At 42.1% G+C, this 18,404-nt stretch overlaps 2 protein-coding genes across 2 annotated transcripts in view; both read left to right on the plus strand.

The window, feature by feature from the left end:
- Positions 1-1,082: 1,082 nt before the first annotated feature.
- The window catches only part of LOC306696203 (extracellular serine/threonine protein kinase FAM20C-like), a gene marked incomplete at both ends in the record, with an annotated part of 43,434 nt that continues 26,112 nt past the window's right edge, over positions 1,083-18,404 (plus strand). The window contains 7 exons of the mRNA XM_079159756.1: positions 1,083-1,483; positions 2,378-2,553; positions 4,511-4,589; positions 5,128-5,220; positions 5,302-5,417; positions 5,628-5,808; positions 8,104-8,213. Coding sequence (XP_079015882.1) covers positions 1,083-1,483; positions 2,378-2,553; positions 4,511-4,589; positions 5,128-5,220; positions 5,302-5,417; positions 5,628-5,808; positions 8,104-8,213 — 1,156 coding nt within the window. The remainder of the gene's footprint in view (positions 1,484-2,377; positions 2,554-4,510; positions 4,590-5,127; positions 5,221-5,301; positions 5,418-5,627; positions 5,809-8,103; positions 8,214-18,404) is intronic.
- Positions 11,913-18,404, plus strand: part of dnhd1 (dynein heavy chain domain 1) — a gene marked incomplete at both ends in the record, with an annotated part of 30,109 nt that continues 23,617 nt past the window's right edge. The window contains 11 exons of the mRNA XM_079159745.1: positions 11,913-12,289; positions 12,908-13,063; positions 13,144-13,347; positions 14,014-14,124; positions 14,705-14,861; positions 15,363-15,620; positions 16,391-16,534; positions 16,629-16,740; positions 16,864-17,120; positions 17,212-17,455; positions 17,543-17,700. Of these exons, the coding sequence (XP_079015871.1) occupies positions 11,913-12,289; positions 12,908-13,063; positions 13,144-13,347; positions 14,014-14,124; positions 14,705-14,861; positions 15,363-15,620; positions 16,391-16,534; positions 16,629-16,740; positions 16,864-17,120; positions 17,212-17,455; positions 17,543-17,700 (2,178 nt within the window). The remainder of the gene's footprint in view (positions 12,290-12,907; positions 13,064-13,143; positions 13,348-14,013; positions 14,125-14,704; positions 14,862-15,362; positions 15,621-16,390; positions 16,535-16,628; positions 16,741-16,863; positions 17,121-17,211; positions 17,456-17,542; positions 17,701-18,404) is intronic.

Consider the following 18,404-nt stretch of genomic DNA (forward strand, 5'->3'; position numbering starts at 1 on the left):
CACACGTAATATGAAACGTCTCTGGCCTCTCAACAGGCTGCAGATGATTTATGCACATGTAGTATATTATAGGATGCATCTTAATGCTTTCCTCTTTGTTTTACTTGTATTGGTCTCACAGACACGTTTCCTGTTTCTCTCAGCGATTCTAATAATAATAATTAAATGAAACAGTTCAACCTTTAGTGACAAAAGACAAAAACTAATTATTCTATTTCTAATTTCTAATTCTAATTATTATTATCAGTGTTGGGGAAGAGCCACTTACATGTGTCGAGTTATTTACACGCAGAGGAACGCAACGCATCAACAACACGGAAATACAAAAACACTCGCCTGACAATGTTATTTGTCCAGGGCTTTTATTGTGAAAGGTATAAGCAGAGAGAGAGTGGATCTGATGTGTGCCGCCTTCGTAGGAGTTTGGCGTCCTGGTTCTTGTTGTTTCCTAAATATAGAAACAACGTGACTTATAAATGACGTCGCTTTTTTCACAGTGTAAGATTTGGATTCAAATAATTAGCACAAAAACATTGAGAGATTTAGCAGAACAGAACATTCTTTAATTCTTTAACCTGCATCACGCGCACGTTGGCACTTCCTGTTTAGCTTCTAGTACACATTCACATGTAAGTTCTGTAGAACAGTTCTAGTTCTTGGATCTTTAGAAGCATCCTAAAAATAGACTTTTACAAAGGTCAAAGGTCAAATAAACTGGCAGAGAAAGAGCGAGCAAACACATTGATCCGTGTCGGGATCACTTTGACCTGGCAGCTGAGAAACTCACAAACAACTGGGTGAACTGGGTTCTGGACCTGAGTCCTGTTTCATTCCTCTGGGAAACAGCAGCAGAGTGACCGGCAGCTTTTATTCGTGTTAAGAACAGGAAGACGCTGCAGCGTAAGTTTGTGCTTCTTTGTGAGAAGGATTGTGTGAGTTAAAAGCTTCCTGAACGTCTTCACTAGCTTTGGCTCGATGCTGTTATTTTCATTTGTTTTTACCGCTCTGCATCATGTGGTCTTTTCTCATATACTCGTTCTTCTCTTCTGATCTTCACCTCCGCTGACCATCCTCTCAGGAGGATGATGTGGCGAATGCCGCGCTGTCGCTCCAGGACGATCTGTCTGTCCTTGGCCTCCGTCACCATTTTCCTCCACCTCCTCCTGGTGTTTGTCTCTCTGCCGGTTTACCAGCAGACCTGTGACCCCCCCGGGACCCTCACGGACCGGGCTCACCTCGACTACGCCTCCGTGGGGATCCGCGCTCTCACTGAGCCGCCTCCGATCATCGAGAGTCGTGTCTCCGACGACGTGTCGGCGTCGGGAGACGACCGAGCTGAGGCAGAGGAGTCGGGGCGGTCGAAGCTGGAGGCGCTGTTTGACCATCCTCTGTACAACGCGCCTGGCGCTCCCATCCCAGAGGAGGACTGGCTGATGAAAGTGAAACCGAAGGTCAAGGCCAGCGAGAGGAGCTCCAACATGTGGTCAGTGATTTCTCACAATGAATAAAACATACTAGTATTTAAGCATCTTTCAGTCAAGACCAGGCGGCAACCTCTGGTTCTGAAGAGTGAAGTCAGAGCTTCATGTGTTAAAGCTGCATTCTCTCTAGTGTCCACCAGGGGGCGACTCCTCTGGTTGTATAGAAGTCTATGAGAAAATGACTCTACTTCTCTCTTGATTTATTACCTCAGTAAACATTGTAAACATGAGTTTATGGTCTCAATCTCTAGTTTCAAGTCTTCTTCAATACAGCATGATGTTCATTTAGTAAATGATGGTCCATTTAGAGTCACACAGACCATAAAGCAGGGGATGCTTTAGGGGCGGGGCTGCGCGGTGATTGACAGGTCTCTACCAGAGACGTATACGGCGTCTCTACGTCACTCCTCCTCAGTCCTCACTTCCTGTTCACTGGTTTAAAAAAAAAACAAGATGGCGACGGGCAAAACGCAGAATTCAAGGCTTTAAAACATTGGACCACAAACCAATGAGAGACGTCACAATAAATAGGACCACTTACAGCCCAAGAGTGACACTGAGCTCCAACAAAAATGTCCCTGCAGAGACAATAAAGTATACTGTATCAAATCAATGTAGGACAATGTCGAAACAAATGGGCGCCACACAATAAGAAATATGAGCGGCGGCGCCCGAAGAACTCTTTGTATTTTTTCATGGGATTTTCCTCCTCAGCATGATTCATACTGTAATCTCTGCAGCCATCTACAGTTTATATTAAAGCTGCCACAAACAGTAGTATTTTTCCATTATCTGTAAAACGTCACAACATTCCCGTCACGGTTGTCAAGAACCTGAAATAGCAGCTAGAAATAGCAAAAAAACTGTTACTGTTATAAAAATACTCTACTTTGCAGGCTGAGCGCGAGCCAGGAGGCCTACGAGGACGTCCAGTGGAACAGCAGCAGCAACAGCCAGCCTCCTTGGCTGCGCTTCCACCTGGGAATCTCCCGCTGGCAGCTGTACCCCCATCGTGACCCCAACATGGAGCCGCTGATCCAGCAGCTCGCCACGCATCGCATCGTCAGCGCAGGTGTGACACAAAACTTCAGCTGGGTGATGCAAGTCTGTGTTTGCTGTAGAGTTCAACAGGTTAGATCCAACACACTGTGTTCACAGCACTGAACACAGTGTGTTGTACACACACCAGGAATTTGGTGGCGGAGAAGAGGTCCAACAAACTGTTGGTGTTGTTGTCTAAAACTAACTGTTGGTGTTGTTGTCTCAACCTAACTGTTGGTGTTGTTGTCTCAACCTAACTGTTGGTGTTGTTGTCTCAACCTAACTGTTGGTTTAGTTGTCTAAACCTAACTGTTGGTGTTGTTGTCTCAACCTAACTGTTGGTGCTGTTGTCTCAACCTAACTGTTGGTTTAGTTGTCTAAACCTAACTGTTGGTGTTGTTGTCTCAACCTAACTGTTGGTTTAGTTGTCTAAACCTAACTGTTGGTGTTGTTGTCTAAAACTAACTGTTGGTGTTGTTGTCTCAACCTAACTGTTGGTTTAGTTGTCTCAACCTAACTGTTGGTGTTGTTGTCTCAACCTAACTGTTGGTGTTGTTGTCTCAACCTAACTGTTGGTTTAGTTGTCTAAACCTAACTGTTGGTGTTGTTGTCTCAACCTAACTGTTGGTGTTGTTGTCTCAACCTAACTGTTGGTGTTGTTGTCTCAACCTAACTGTTGGTTTAGTTGTCTAAACCTAACTGTTGGTGTTGTTGTCTCAACCTAACTGTTGGTGTTGTTGTCTCAACCTAACTGTTGGTGTTGTTGTCTCAACCTAACTGTTGGTGTTGTTGTCTCAACCTAACTGTTGGTGTTGTTGTCTCAACCTAACTGTTGGTGTTGTTGTCTAAACCTAACTTTCGTTTTTCACATCGTCCTGAAAAACAAGTTGTTCTGAGCGACACAAAACAAACAGACAGCTCGTGTTGCCGTACATGAAACCTATTTCACAAATGGCTGTGAGACTGTGTTCAGACAACCAGCAGCACAGAGTCTGACTCCATTAACACACTGGAGGTGTCAGACGTTCAAAGGCGAGATGTCTTTCACGTAGAGGACAGAAGGAGAAGTTGACTCATCTTGAATAGATGATGTATGAGAGACTTCTGTAGGACTGCAGCCGACACAAGAACAACATGGAGTCTTCAAAAGCAGTCGATCTATCTTCATTATTTTACCCTCAGAACCAAACCTGACAGCGGGGTTGGCTTCAGCAAATAGAAGAGAAAATAAAGAGGAGGGTTGTTGTGATTGTGTGACTCCTGAGGTGTTAGGGTTGGACTTTCAGATGTGGATTTCTTTGAAGTTCTCCTGAAATAAAAAACTACAGCGAAGCTTTGAAGTATGGAGGCTCAGCAGAGGATGGATTGACAACAATATGAGCCACGTAGAAAATGTTCCTCCTCACGAATCTCTTCACTGTCGGTGCGTTTATGTTCCGCTCGTCTCAGTTTGGGTTTAACTGGACCTCTGACAGTCCATGTGGGGACATTGTGGTTTAGGAGGACACTCTGGTGGAAAATGTGCTTTTAAGGTTTAGTGGTTAGAATCTGGACTTTGGTTCAGAGAAATGACATCTTCTGGATAATGATTAATGATCAACATAGTGCAGCGATAATACCACACGTAGATAACATGCATAAAGGTCACGTCAAGATGAATAACTGTATTACTATTTATTTTAATAGAATGAAAACCCTGAGGGAATGACATTGAGGATGTGTTTTCTTCGTGTTGTATCGTCATTCAAAGAGACTCAGCCTTGATTTAACAAGCAGCAGCGTGAATATAAGCCGGGAGACGTTTGTGTTATTTGGGATGGCATGTGGTTGAACCGTCACTTGACCTCAACTAACTGTAATATGAAAGCACAAGGCCTCGTATTTCATCTGTGTGTGTGTGTGTGTGTGTGTGTGTGTGTGTGTGTGTGTGTGTGTGTGTGTGTGTGTGTGTGTGTGTGTGTGCTCACTGCGTACTCGGTGTGTTTCAGTGCAGAAGTCTGGAGGGACTCAGCTGAAGCTGGTGATGTCGTTTCCTAACTATGGACGAGCGTTGATGAAGCCCATGAAGTGAGTTCAACACAGGAAGTACTGAAGTCAAAGAGGCTTCACTAATATACATCTATAGTTAATGTAGTTAGAAAAAGAGAATACCAATAATAATAATACTAATATCAACAATAATAATAATACTAATACTACTAATAATTATTATTATATAAAATGTATTATAATAATAATGCATTTACTTTGTGTAGCGCTTTAAAAGGTACTCAAAAGCACTTAATACAAGCAATGACAATACAAACAAAGCAGTTAAATGGCTTTGTAACATTATATCTTTACATAATATCTCATAATATTATTTATAAAGACATTGGAATGACCTCCATCTTCCTCTGAGATCAGTTCCCTCCGTCCACGTCTTAGTTTTCATCACGTTTATGCTTTTACTGTCTGTCCAGCTGAAGTCAGAGAAAGTTTCTCTCTATGCTGATGACGTGATCGTATTCATGGTATTCTTGTACGGTGAGCTTTCTGTATCTGTGCGTTTGTAGTATAAGTTATGTCATGTCGTGATGTTGTCGTCTGTGCTTCTCCCCGACAGGCAGGAGAGAGACGAAGAAACCAGCTACAACCTCTATTACTTCTCAGACTTTGAGAGACACAACGCAGAGATCGCTGCGTTTCACCTCGACAGGTACGCAAGCGCATGACACTGGACACGTTGGTGCTTTTTTTCTTCTTCTTCTTCTTCTCGTGTTCACGCCGTCTTCTGCAGGGTTTTGGGTTTCAGGAGGATCCCGCCGGTGGTGGGGAGGCTGGTGGATGTGGTCCAGGAGATCAAAGACGTCACTACCGACCGTAAACTGGCCCAGACCTTCTTCCCCTCGCCTGGTACCGATCACACCATCCTCCAGGATTCACCCACAGTCTGATCAAGATGCTCTCTGGTCATCACCAACCACAACTTCTACCTTTTTGTTGTCTACTCTCTCTCTCACTTGTCTCCTCTCTCTCTCTCTCCTGTCTCCTCTCTCTCTCCTGTCTCCTCTCTCTCTCTCTCTCTCTCTCTCCTGTCTCCTGCACCTCTCTGGCTCCCCCTAGTGGGCAACGTGTGTTTCTACGGCAGGTGTTCCTACTACTGCTCCACGGAGCACGCTGTGTGCGGCCGCCCCAGGATCCTGGAGGTCTCTCTGGCCGTCATGCTGCCCGATCTGTCCCTGGAGTCCCGCCGGACCTGGAGGTCCCCGTGGAGACGCTCCTACAGCCGGGTCAAGCTGGCGACGTGAGTCAGTGTGACAACGTTACTGATGCTCTTAATGTTAATGCACGTAAATAACCCAAATATGAGACATAATAATCATAATAATAATCAATCAGAACCGTTTATTGCCGAGTGCGTCACACATACAAGGAATCTGACCTGGTGCACAACAATGAACAATGAACAATGAACAATGAACAAGACATCGTTTAAAAATAGAAACATATTAAAATGTACAATAAAATATGGGAGAGAAACAAACAAACAGACAACTGTACTTTAACACAGTATTGTGAAAGCGGTAAGTATAGAAAATGCTCCTCAATGTTATTCGTTCCGTTTGTAGTTTAGTGTTTCAGACGAAGTGAAACGTGCTGCAGCTGCTGTGCTGCGTTAACGAAGCATCACTTATTCCTGTTTCTTTAATAAACTGCACGCGCGGGCAGATTTAGCAGAAACATTTCTTTACAGCACAACAAAGGAGGCCTTAAAGGGACGTTTAGATTATTATAACTATACGATGATTGGTGAGGTTGTGTGAGCTTCTTCTTCACAGTCAGTCAGAGCGATGTGCTGCTTTAGACGGACTTCAGAAACCTCAAAGAGTCAATATCAGTTTAATCCAACGCTGTATTAAAACAGTTTCAGCCTCATCTACCTTCTCTCCAAAGACACCCGACACAACTCTCAGTTTCTGTTTCATTCAAAAACAAGAAAGCTGAATGATTATTTGGAGGGATCGTGTTTTTCTTTTGTTTGTATTTGACGGATCACAAATATTGTTTCGAGGATGTGATGTGACAAACACAGTTCATGTGAAACCAGAAGTAACGCACTCATTTCAACCTGAAACATCATCTCGTGCTAAATAAACGAGAACACACAGAAGCTCCCCAGTGGAGGAAACACGGTGAGGCTGATGTGAGAAGTATTTTGGTTTATTGTGGCGAGTCGCATGTTTCAGGTGATGAAGAGAGTGAGTGACGTCTGTTTCAGGTGATGAAGAGAGTGAATGACGTCTGCATGTTTCAGGTGATGAAGAGAGTGAGTGACGTCTGTTTCAGGTGATGAAGAGAGTGAATGACGTCTGCATGTTTCAGGTGATGAAGAGAGTGAGTGACGTCTGTTTCAGGTGATGAAGAGAGTGAATGACGTCTGCATGTTTCAGGTGATGAAGAGAGTGAGTGACGTCTGTTTCAGGTGATGAAGAGAGTGAGTGATGTCTGTTTCAGGTGATGAAGAGAGTGAATGACGTCTGTTTCAGGTGATGAAGAGAGTGAGTGACGTCTGCATGTTTCAGGTGATGAAGAGAGTGAATGACGTCTGTTTCAGGTGATGAAGAGAGTGAATGACGTCTGTTTCAGGTGATGAAGAGAGTGAGTGACGTCTGTTTCAGGTGATGAAGAGAGTGAATGACGTCTGTTTCAGGTGATGAAGAGAGTGAATGACGTCTGTTTCAGGTGATGAAGAGAGTGAGTGACGTCTGTTTCAGGTGATGAAGAGAGTGAATGACGTCTGTTTCAGGTGATGAAGAGAGTGAATGACGTCTGTTTCAGGTGATGAAGAGAGTGAGTGACGTCTGTTTCAGGTGATGAAGAGAGTGAGTGACGTCTGTTTCAGGTGATGAAGAGAGTGAATGACGTCTGTTTCAGGTGATGAAGAGAGTGAGTGACGTCTGCATGTTTCAGGTGATGAAGAGAGTGAATGACGTCTGCATGTTTCAGGTGATGAAGAGAGTGAGTGACGTCTGTTTCAGGTGATGAAGAGAGTGAATGACGTCTGTTTCAGGTGATGAAGAGAGTGAATGACGTCTGTTTCAGGTGATGAAGAGAGTGAGTGACGTCTGTTTCAGGTGATGAAGAGAGTGAGTGACGTCTGTTTCAGGTGATGAAGAGAGTGAATGACGTCTGTTTCAGGTGATGAAGAGAGTGAGTGACGTCTGTTTCAGGTGATGAAGAGAGTGAGTGACGTCTGTTTCAGGTGATGAAGAGAGTGAATGACGTCTGTTTCAGGTGATGAAGAGAGTGAATGACGTCTGTTTCAGGTGATGAAGAGAGTGAATGACGTCTGTTTCAGGTGATGAAGAGAGTGAATGACGTCTGCATGTTTCAGGTGATGAAGAGAGTGAGTGACGTCTGTTTCAGGTGATGAAGAGAGTGAATGACGTCTGTTTCAGGTGATGAAGAGAGTGAATGACGTCTGTTTCAGGTGATGAAGAGAGTGAATGACGTCTGCATGTTTCAGGTGATGAAGAGAGTGAGTGACGTCTGCATGTTTCAGGTGATGAAGAGAGTGAATGACGTCTGCATGTTTCAGGTGGGAGTCAGAACCAGACTACTGCTCCACGGTGATGAAGACCCCCCCCTACGATAAAGGCACCCGCCTGGTGGACTTCATGGACCTGGTGGTCCTGGACTTCCTGATGGGTACGTTTACACGCTGAACCTCGTGTGAAGAGGTCAGAATCCAGTTTTAAACTCGTTACAGGTCAGCGGAGGGTTAATTATTTAAGACACATTTATGAGGATTCATAAGTTACAGATTGCTCACAGCAGGAAACTAATGATGTCACTGCAGCAACTCATTTCATCACCTTCATGAGCTCTCAGATCTTCTGCTGCTGCGTTTAAATACACACAATTATCTCCTTATTATATGCTTTAAAATGATGGATTCATATTATTAATGATTATTATTATGGAAATACGGAACATTTTTAAACCACAGATTGCAACCTGTTTATTTAATGTGGCTTATATTTAATGTTTTTCTTTATATATCATAGATATATTTATATATCTATGATATATACATATATCTATGATATATGTATATATCTATGATATATAAATATATATATCTATGATATATTGATATATATTACCAATTCTTATTTCTATTTTATTTTTAACTGTCTCTGTTTTGTTCTTTTTGTCCTTAAATTTCATTATTTTATCATCTGCTGTCTTTTTTTATTTTTATTGTATTTATTTATTTAACCATATTTATAATAATAATACTTTTGATTTGTACTAAGGCGGCAGCGTAAAAGTTTCCCTCATAAAAAAACATTAATAAATAAATATCAGACTTTAAAAAAGCAGCAGAAAGTTTAAAGCAACGTAATAAATAACATTTAAAAAAAGACGAACTTTAAACAAACCAGTTAACCAAACAATAGTGATTCATAATGCTTATGAAATATTCTAGTTTAAAATATCTCAAAACAAGATGAGAATCCAAACATGTTGTTATGATGAAGACGCTGTTCCTCCTCTGAGTGAGTCCGACTGAACTAAAGCTTATTATCATTATCATTATTATTATATAATATTATTTTTATTATTATTATTATATATTATTATTCTTATATAATAATAATAATAATGATAATAATATTAATATTTTTTAATTAAGCCACATACACAGTGATGCCTCGTTAAATTAAATTAAAGGTTATGTTATTATATTATTATTATTTCAGCAGCTTCACAGTTAAAAACTGAGGTCACTTTGCGTTACCGTGGCAACCGCCCGTCACGGTTCGTTACCGGCGCAACCGGCGGTCCCCGTGGTGACGTACACAACTCAGCTGCTGCTGCTGCTGCTGCAGGTAAGTTAAACTTTACTAAGTTAAACTTTACTACGTTAAACTTTACCAAGTTAAACTTTACTACGTTAAACTACGTTAGTTTCCTCTCCTGCTGTGCGGAGTTCAGCTCTGATCTCTGAGCTGAACTGTGACGTGTTTCACTCTGAACATTAATAAAGTGAAATCAGAATGAAGGTTTCATGAGGTAACAGAGTGTCATGAGTTACTTCAGTGTTAACGTGAATAAATACTCATTAACTCATAAAGGCTTTATAAAAGAGATAAAGCAGAAGTATAATATACATAATATACATAATATATATAATATATATAATATACATAATATATATAATATATATAATATACATAATATATATAATATATATAATATATATAATATATATAATATACATAATATATAATATATATAATATACATAATATATATAATATATATAATATACATAATATATATAATATATATAATATACATAATATATATAATATATATAATATATATAATATACATAATGCTCATTTAGGCGTTTTATGCTCGTTTTATGCCGTTAAACTGATATTTTCTTACATATTAACCCCATTCTGCTCCTCCCTCTGTAATACTATGTGTAATACTATGTGTAATACTATGTGTAATACTATGTTTAATATTATGTTTAATACTATGTGTAATACTATGTTTAATATTATGTTTGTATTGCAGTAGAGAGACTTTGCTGATATTAATGTACATCTCATCTCACAGTGTGTAGTTCAGTGTGTAGTTCACAGTGTGTAGTTCACAGTGTGTGGTTCACAGTGTGTAGTTCAGTGTGTAGTTCACAGTGTGTAGTTCACAGTGTGTAGTTCACAGTGTGTAGTTCAGTGTGTAGTTCACAGTGTGTAGTTCACAGTGTGTAGTTCAGTGTGTAGTTCACAGTGTGTAGTTCAGTGTGTAGTTCACAGTGTGTAGTTCACAGTGTGTGGTTCACAGTGTGTAGTTCAGTGTGTAGTTCACAGTGTGTGGTTCACAGTGTGTAGTTCACAGTGTGTAGTTCACAGTGTGTGGTTCACAGTGTGTAGTTCAGTGTGGAGTTCACAGTGTGTGGTTCACAGTGTGTAGTTCACAGTGTGTGGTTCAGTGTGTAGTTCACAGTGTGTAGTTCACAGTGTGTGGTTCACAGTGTGTGGTTCACAGTGTGTGGTTCACAGTGTGTGGTTCACAGTGTGTAGTTCACAGTGTGTGGTTCACAGTGTGTGGTTCACAGTGTGTAGTTCAGTGTGTAGTTCACAGTGTGTGGTTCAGTGTGTAGTTCACAGTGTGTGGTTCACAGTGTGTAGTTCACAGTGTGTGGTTCACAGTGTGTAGTTCAGTGTGTAGTTCACAGTGTGTAGTTCACAGTGTGTAGTTCACAGTGTGTAGTTCAGTGTGTAGTTCACAGTGTGTAGTTCAGTGTGTAGTTCACAGTGTGTAGTTCACAGTGTGTGGTTCACAGTGTGTGGTTCACAGTGTGTAGTTCAGTGTGTAGTTCACAGTGTGTAGTTCACAGTGTGTAGTTCACAGTGTGTAGTTCAGTGTGTGGTTCACAGTGTGTAGTTCACAGTGTGTAGTTCACAGTGTGTAGTTCACAGTGTGTAGTTCACAGTGTGTAGTTCAGTGTGTAGTTCACAGTGTGTAGTTCAGTGTGTAGTTCACAGTGTGTGGTTCACAGTGTGTAGTTCAGTGTGTAGTTCACAGTGTGTAGTTCACAGTGTGTAGTTCAGTGTGTAGTTCACAGTGTGTAGTTCACAGTGTGTAGTTCAGTGTGTAGTTCACAGTGTGTAGTTCACAGTGTGTAGTTCAGTGTGTAGTTCACAGTGTGTAGTTCACAGTGTGTAGTTCAGTGTGTGGTTCACAGTGTGTAGTTCAGTGTGTAGTTCACAGTGTGTAGTTCACAGTGTGTAGTTCAGTGTGTAGTTCACAGTGTGTAGTTCAGTGTGTGGTTCACAGTGTGTGGTTCACAGTGTGTAGTTCAGTGTGTAGTTCACAGTGTGTAGTTCAGTGTGTGGTTCACAGTGTGTAGTTCAGTGTGTAGTTCACAGTGTGTAGTTCAGTGTGTGGTTCACAGTGTGTGGTTCACAGTGTGTAGTTCAGTGTGTAGTTCACAGTGTGTAGTTCACAGTGTGTAGTTCACAGTGTGTAGTTCAGTGTGTAGTTCACAGTGTGTAGTTCAGTGTGTGGTTCACAGTGTGTAGTTCAGTGTGTAGTTCACAGTGTGTAGTTCACAGTGTGTAGTTCACAGTGTGTAGTTCACAGTGTGTAGTTCAGTGTGTAGTTCACAGTGTGTAGTTGCTTCGTGGGGATGATTTCTGCTCCTTAAAGTGAACTTCTTTCTCTTTCTGTCCCAGAAGGTCCAGAGTAAAGTCCTGATGTAGAAGAGAAGGGCGGAGCTTTGTGGTGCCTGAACCTGCTGATGGTATTCATACATCTAGAGATATACACGTATAGATATACATGTATATAGATATGTATATATACTGAGAGAGAGATCAGCAGCATGTCCGCTGTTACTTCTGATAAAACGTCCCAGGCTGGAGCGTCTCAGACCTGCAGAGAAGACCTCCTCAGGTCTGGATCCAAGGTCCAGAGAAAGACCCGCTCCTCCCCCGTGAGGGTGACTTTACCGCCTCTGTGGTCGGACGGGTGTCACTCTGTGAGCGGCTCTCTGTTCGGTCCTCTCTTCAGGAACGTGTCCTCCTCCTCCTCCTCCTCCTCTGCAGGACCAGCGGTGGAGCTCCTCCCTCGTCTGGTGGCCCCAGTGGGACCCGGTAGACCCGGGAGATCCACAACATGGAGCGAAGGACCCCGACTCAGGGCCTCAGCTTTAGGGGCCGACGTCCCCATCGGGACCGCCGACGAGTTGCCGGCACAGAGGTAAACCTGATCTAGTCTAGTCTAGTGATTTATTTAAATACATACATACATATATATATATATATATATATATATATATATATATATATATATATATATATATATATATATATATATATATATATATATATATATATATATATATATATATATATACATATATATATTACCAATCCTTCTTCTTATGTTATTTTTGTCTGTCTAGTTTTTTGTACGTCATTATTTGATCATCTGATGTCTTTTTTAAATTATTTTTTACCACGATGGAGTTTAATTATTAACGTAATCGTCATTTAGCTCAAACGATCCTTTATCCTCTTTATTTTAAATATGCTTATGAAATAATTGAATTGAAAAGAAGACGAGGGTCTCGTGTTGTGTGTGTGTTTTAATGAAGAGTATTTATTTATTTATAACGTTTAAGGTTTAAGACTCGTTCACCACGTTCTTGGATGACAGAACGCTGTAATCACACATGACGAGGACACACTGCTGGACATGATGCTGTTATCTCAGTTATATTCATATAAATATATATAAATATATATATTATGGGACTCATCGGTCAACATTTCCTCCCCAGACTATCTCCTCCTCGTGACTTTCTTGTTGTTTCAGCCTCACAGAGAACGGTGAACCAGTGAAAGTGACTCGTGAGGGAAACAGGACGAGCGTTCCTCTCACCGGCGTGGAGCTGGTTCACATCCTGTCCCACAGAGACCCGCGAGACTTTAAGCTTCATTACCTGAAAGAAGTGGAGGCCGACTCCTCCAGGTGAGCTGTGATGAGGTCGTCTCTCCCTTTACCGTCAGACTCAATGACTCCATGAATGAACGTCTCCTCTCTACTTCCAGACCCTACGACCTGCTGGTGGTGGACTCCAGCGAAGCCGGTCCTGAGCACTACGTGTTCTCTCCCTCTACGGTTCTACATGTGACCCACGAGGGTCCCGGTGGACTCGTCAGTCTGGCTCAGTGGTCCAGAGAGGCGGTGGCGTGGAACGCGTTGCAGGAAATTCCCTTTTTCAGGGACTTCAGACTGCGGAAGGCTTTCACCAGGTCAGCAGACAGCAGAGCTTTAGCTGCTCCAACCTTATCTTCACTCATCTGTGGCTCATCTTCTACACTCACACCTGAGCTGTTTGGTTCAATGAGATGGAGTTACTTTATTGATCTGCAATGCTGCAGATACAGCAATACAAAGAGTACAAATACTAAATATAAAAATGCACAATACATACAATGAAATACAATAATAACTAACTAAACAAGAGTGCAAAGATTTCATGATCAAAATAGTTGCTGATTAATGAATGAATTGACGGTAATCGATGAGCAGATGAATCGTTGCTCTGGAGCTGATCTCTACTTGTGTTTAGTTAAATCTTCGTTCTCTCTCTGATTGGTGTTTTTATGTTTTGTGTGTTTTTATGTTTTGTGTGTTTTTATGTTTTGTGTGTTTTTATGTTTTGTATGTTTTTATGTTTTGTGTGTTTTTATGTTTTGTGTGTTTTTATGTTTTGTGTGTTTTTATGTTTTGTGTGTTTTTATGTTTTGTGTGTTTTTATGTTTTGTGTGTTTTTATGTTTTGTGTGTTTTTATGTTTTGTGTGTTTTTATGTTTTGTGTGTTTTTATGTTTTGTGTGTTTTTATGTTTTGTGTGTTTTTATGTTTTGTGTGTTTTTATGTTTTGTGTGTTTTTATGTTTTGTGTGTTTTTATGCAGGTGGCAAAGAAATGTGCACAAGATCCTCTTTCAGCGCAAGTGTCAGGCTCTGCAAGACGTGCTGCTTCTGTCTGTTCCTCGGTTCAGAAAAGCTCTTTTTGTGTTCACCAGGTGAGTCTCATGCTGCAGGACCAGTTCCTTGTGTAGCTGTGTGTACCTGTGTGTACCTGTGTGTACCTGTGTGTACCTGTGTGTATCTGTGTGTACCTGTGTGTACCTGTGTGTATCTGTGTGTAGCTGTGTGTATCTGTGTGTACCTGTGTGTACCTGTGTGTACCTGTGTGTATCTGTGTGTACCTGTGTGTACCTGTGTGTACCTGTGTGTAGCTGTGTGTACCTGTGTGTACCTGTGTGTAGCTGTGTGTACCTGTGTGTACCTGTGTGTACCTGTGTGTAGCTGTGTGTACCTGTGTGTACCTGTGTGTAGCTGTGTGTACCTGTGTGTACCTGTGTGTAGCTGTGTGTACCTGTGTGTAGCTGTGTGTACCTGTGTGTACCTGTGTGTACCTGTGTGTAGCTGTTGTGTAGCTGTTGTGTACCTGTGTGTACCTGTGTGTAGCTGTGTGTAGCTGTGTGTACCTGTGTGTAGCTGTGTGTACCTGTGTGTAGCTGTGTGTACCTGTGTGTACCTGTGTGTAGCTGTGATGGGACACGTGTTGAGCCTATCATCAGCGATGCTTTGATCTTTCAGGCTGATTGAAGAAGTGAAGGAGACACACCGGCCTCCTCAGGACGAGTCTCAAACCTTCACTCTGCTGGAGTTGAAGAACGCGCTGATGACCACCGAGCAGAGGTTCATGCAGACGTTGGAGAAGTTGTCACATCATCGCGCTGCCATCCTGAACACGGTACAACTTCATTTAAACAAGAACAGACTCAAAGGATTCAAGGGAAGCGTGAAGACTGAAATCCTGTCCATTCCTGGAGATGACTACTCAGTTTCTATTGATTGATTTCATGTATTTAATTTAAATTTAAATTTTTAATAATTTGTATCATTTATTTATTATTTATGTATTATTATTTATTTATTTATTTATTATTTATTATTTATTATTTATTATTTATTATTTATTATTATTTATTTATTATTTATTATTTATTATTATTTTATTCACCAGAGAACATTAATCAACATTTCATTTTCCAGCTCGATGTAAAATGAGTTCGATAGAGAGCAATTTTTTTTATTGTAATTACCATTTAGAGGCCTAATATTATCAGTACACTGTACACTGTAGTACACCAGTGTACAGCCCAATGATACACAATGAAATACATAAATACTAGAGTAGCAGGTGTAGCAGAACATCTCTTACTCAGCTGTGGAGCTCGTGTTTGACCTGCAGGTGAGAGAGGACAGCTACCGGGCTCACCAGGAGCTGCAGCTGCACCTGGAACGTGCTAGAAAACCAGCAGCGGGCTGCGAGGAGCCGATCCGGCTCCGGCTGGATCACCTGCAGCAGCTGAAGAACCAGACGAGCCGGTCCGACGGCGTCCTGCACAAACTCGGCCGCTTCGCCGCTCTCGTCGATCGAATGACTCTTCAGACTCTCGTCACCGTCGTCCGACAACACGTCGCACGTTTCCTCAGCGACGTGGTGAAGGTGACGGGAGAGCACTTCATACTTTATTCATTTCCCACAATTTAAAGAATTAAATAAAAGTAAACAAACATAACAGAGATGAATATCATATATAATATAATATCTCAGAGCAGGAAGAGGCAAACCTCCACCGCAATAACAATAATAAGACAACACATGAATATGCATAAGATACGACTACGAAGCATATGATTGACAAGATGTTTTTACAAGATATGAAATATGATAACAACAACAATTCATTACAAACAACAAAAGAAAAAGAAAATGTGACTGTCGAGTGAGAGTCAGCATGGACTTGAGATATTACTATTATATGATATTATATGATATCTTATATGATATTATATGATATCTTATATGATATTGTTGGTCTTGGTTTATCTGCATTAACTCTTAAACAATAACAATGCTCCACGTCCTCATGAGTGAAACAGCTATAAATAGAATACAACAGCTAAAACAAGAACGACATGAACACATGAAGACATAAAACAATCACATTTCTTTCACCGCGTGGTGAAACATTCTATAGTCAGGTGTTTTTGTTAGGGGGGGGAAGCCATCCCATAATCTGGTTCCTCTAAATCTTATTGAACTCTGCTAGTCAGTCATTTAGGAGGATGAAGATGTGAAGATTTCCTTCATAAATACAAACACACAACTGAGAAATATTGCCGTCCTGAATGGTAACCGTGTGAATTGGAGGAGCAGCGCTGTGTGACGGTGAGCGGGTGAATGAAAGGCTCTCGTTGTTTGTTTGTGATCAGAGGCCGGAGCCTCAGCAGCGCTGTCTCTTCCACACCGAGCTGTGTTTCGGGACCGACGGCCTTCTGACGGTGGATCCACCGACGCTTCTGTTCCAAGAAGCTGTGAGTGAAGCTCTGCTGACTGTCGGCGAGTCTCTGATCCAGGTAGTACACAACACACTCCACCACTGCACAGAGTACCTGTGATCCTGGTCACCGGGTCGTTGTAATGTCGCACCGTGACGTTCCTCTCCGGTAGATGTGTGACTCTTGTGGATTCTTCCTGGACGTCAGCGACAGTTTCTTCACCTCTGCTTCATCTCAGGATTTGACCTCTGACCTCCGTTGTATGGAACGTCCTAATATTACAGGTACGACCACCTTCTTCAGCAGATTTGAGCGTCCGTTGACCCCAAAAACCTACAGTATTGATGTAAAACTTGTCCTCCCTGTCGCCGTGTGCATGCGTTTGTTTTTGATGTGTTTTTAATTAGAGAATAAGAACAACGACGGAGCGACCGGGCGCACCATGTCTTGCTGTTTGCCCAGAGACCCGTCGGCTCGCCGGCTGCTGCTGCCGCCTAAACCGACCCCGCTGTCGCTGCAGGGCGACAGGCTGCAGGGCGACAGGCTGCAGGGCGACAGGCTGCAGGGCTGCTACTACCAGCTCCTCAAGACACAGCTGCAGTGGCAGATCAGCACCAACGATGTCGCGCAACAAGTGGAGAAAGAGCAGGCGGGGATCATGCAGGCGAGACCTTTTTGCTCAAATCAAATGCTAGAGAGCGGTTGATGCATAATCGACAGTAAATGATGTTCACACCTCACTGTTCTCTGCACAGGAAGCTGAACTGGAGGTCCAGCAGCTGTGTGACAGCTACTCGTGGCTGGGGGACGTCCATGTGTTCGTCAGCCAATGGAGTCGATCCTCTTTGGAGTCCATGAAGGGTCGGCCCGCTTCGCTGCACGACGAGCTCCTGAAGAAGGTGCGCCACTGGACCCAGAGGATCCACACAGTTCCCTCGTCAATCTCCACCTCCAACCAGCTGTTCATCATCCAGTGCACCCGCACGAAGCAAAGTCTAGGTACGTTGCACTCTGAATACAGATTCCTGTTTTCAAAAGAGTAAAGTGTGAGAGATTACTTTTGTCTGTGTGTTTCTTTTTAAAAAGGACAACAGCTGAGGCTCGTAGAGGAGGAAGTGAAGGAGCTGCTAGCTGAGCAGATGAAGCTGCTCTCTGAGAGCCTCACAGCCGACCTGGAGAAGGCTGCTGCTGAACTGCAGACGGACCCCCGAGACTTACACGACCTCTCAACATACGCACTCACGGTGAAGAACCTCCTCATAGACCTGCACGAGAAATAAAAGCCTCAAAAGAAGAGAAACATAGAACGTAAAGATAAATAATTATGCAGAAGATATAAACAGCCCAAAGGTCTCATAAGAAGTCTCGTCCCAGTTTGACTTTTACACTTTTAGATGGAAGACTCAGATCTTCTCTTTTGGTCACACATTCACTTTAACATTCTTTCATTGAATTATTCATCCCAAGTGCTTTGTCTTGTCAGAGTGTTCTGAATTTAGATTCCATCATCCGAGAACGATTCGGGCGATGCAAAGTGCATTAAAGGCTTTGTTGTTAAAAAAAACGTTCCAAATGTGGTTTCAATTCGTCACAGTGGGAGTTTGTGGCTCGGTGTTGTTTTACTGAACCGTACCCCTTCTGGTGCAGCAGACACCACAACACCGGTGTAGTGCGAGTTATCGAGAGCTTTCCCTGCTGGCGTTTATATGTAGAAAACCCAAAGAGGGTTTTATTACTCCGCAGCATCATGAGATTTCACCCAACTGACATCAGATCAGACCAACTCTACTGCACACATCACTGTTTATGCACTTTTCAGCAAGACATAAAGATAATTTCCCCCTCCCATTCTTTAATGTTCTAAGTGACCTGAAACTCACAAACTGGCTTTTTCGTCTTCAAGTTCAAGTTAAAAACTAGAATCAACAAAATGGAAGTTACATAGTTT

The sequence above is a fragment of the Pholis gunnellus genome (genome assembly GCF_910591455.1).
Source record: "Pholis gunnellus genome assembly, chromosome: 5".
Lineage (NCBI taxonomy): Eukaryota > Metazoa > Chordata > Actinopteri > Perciformes > Pholidae > Pholis > Pholis gunnellus.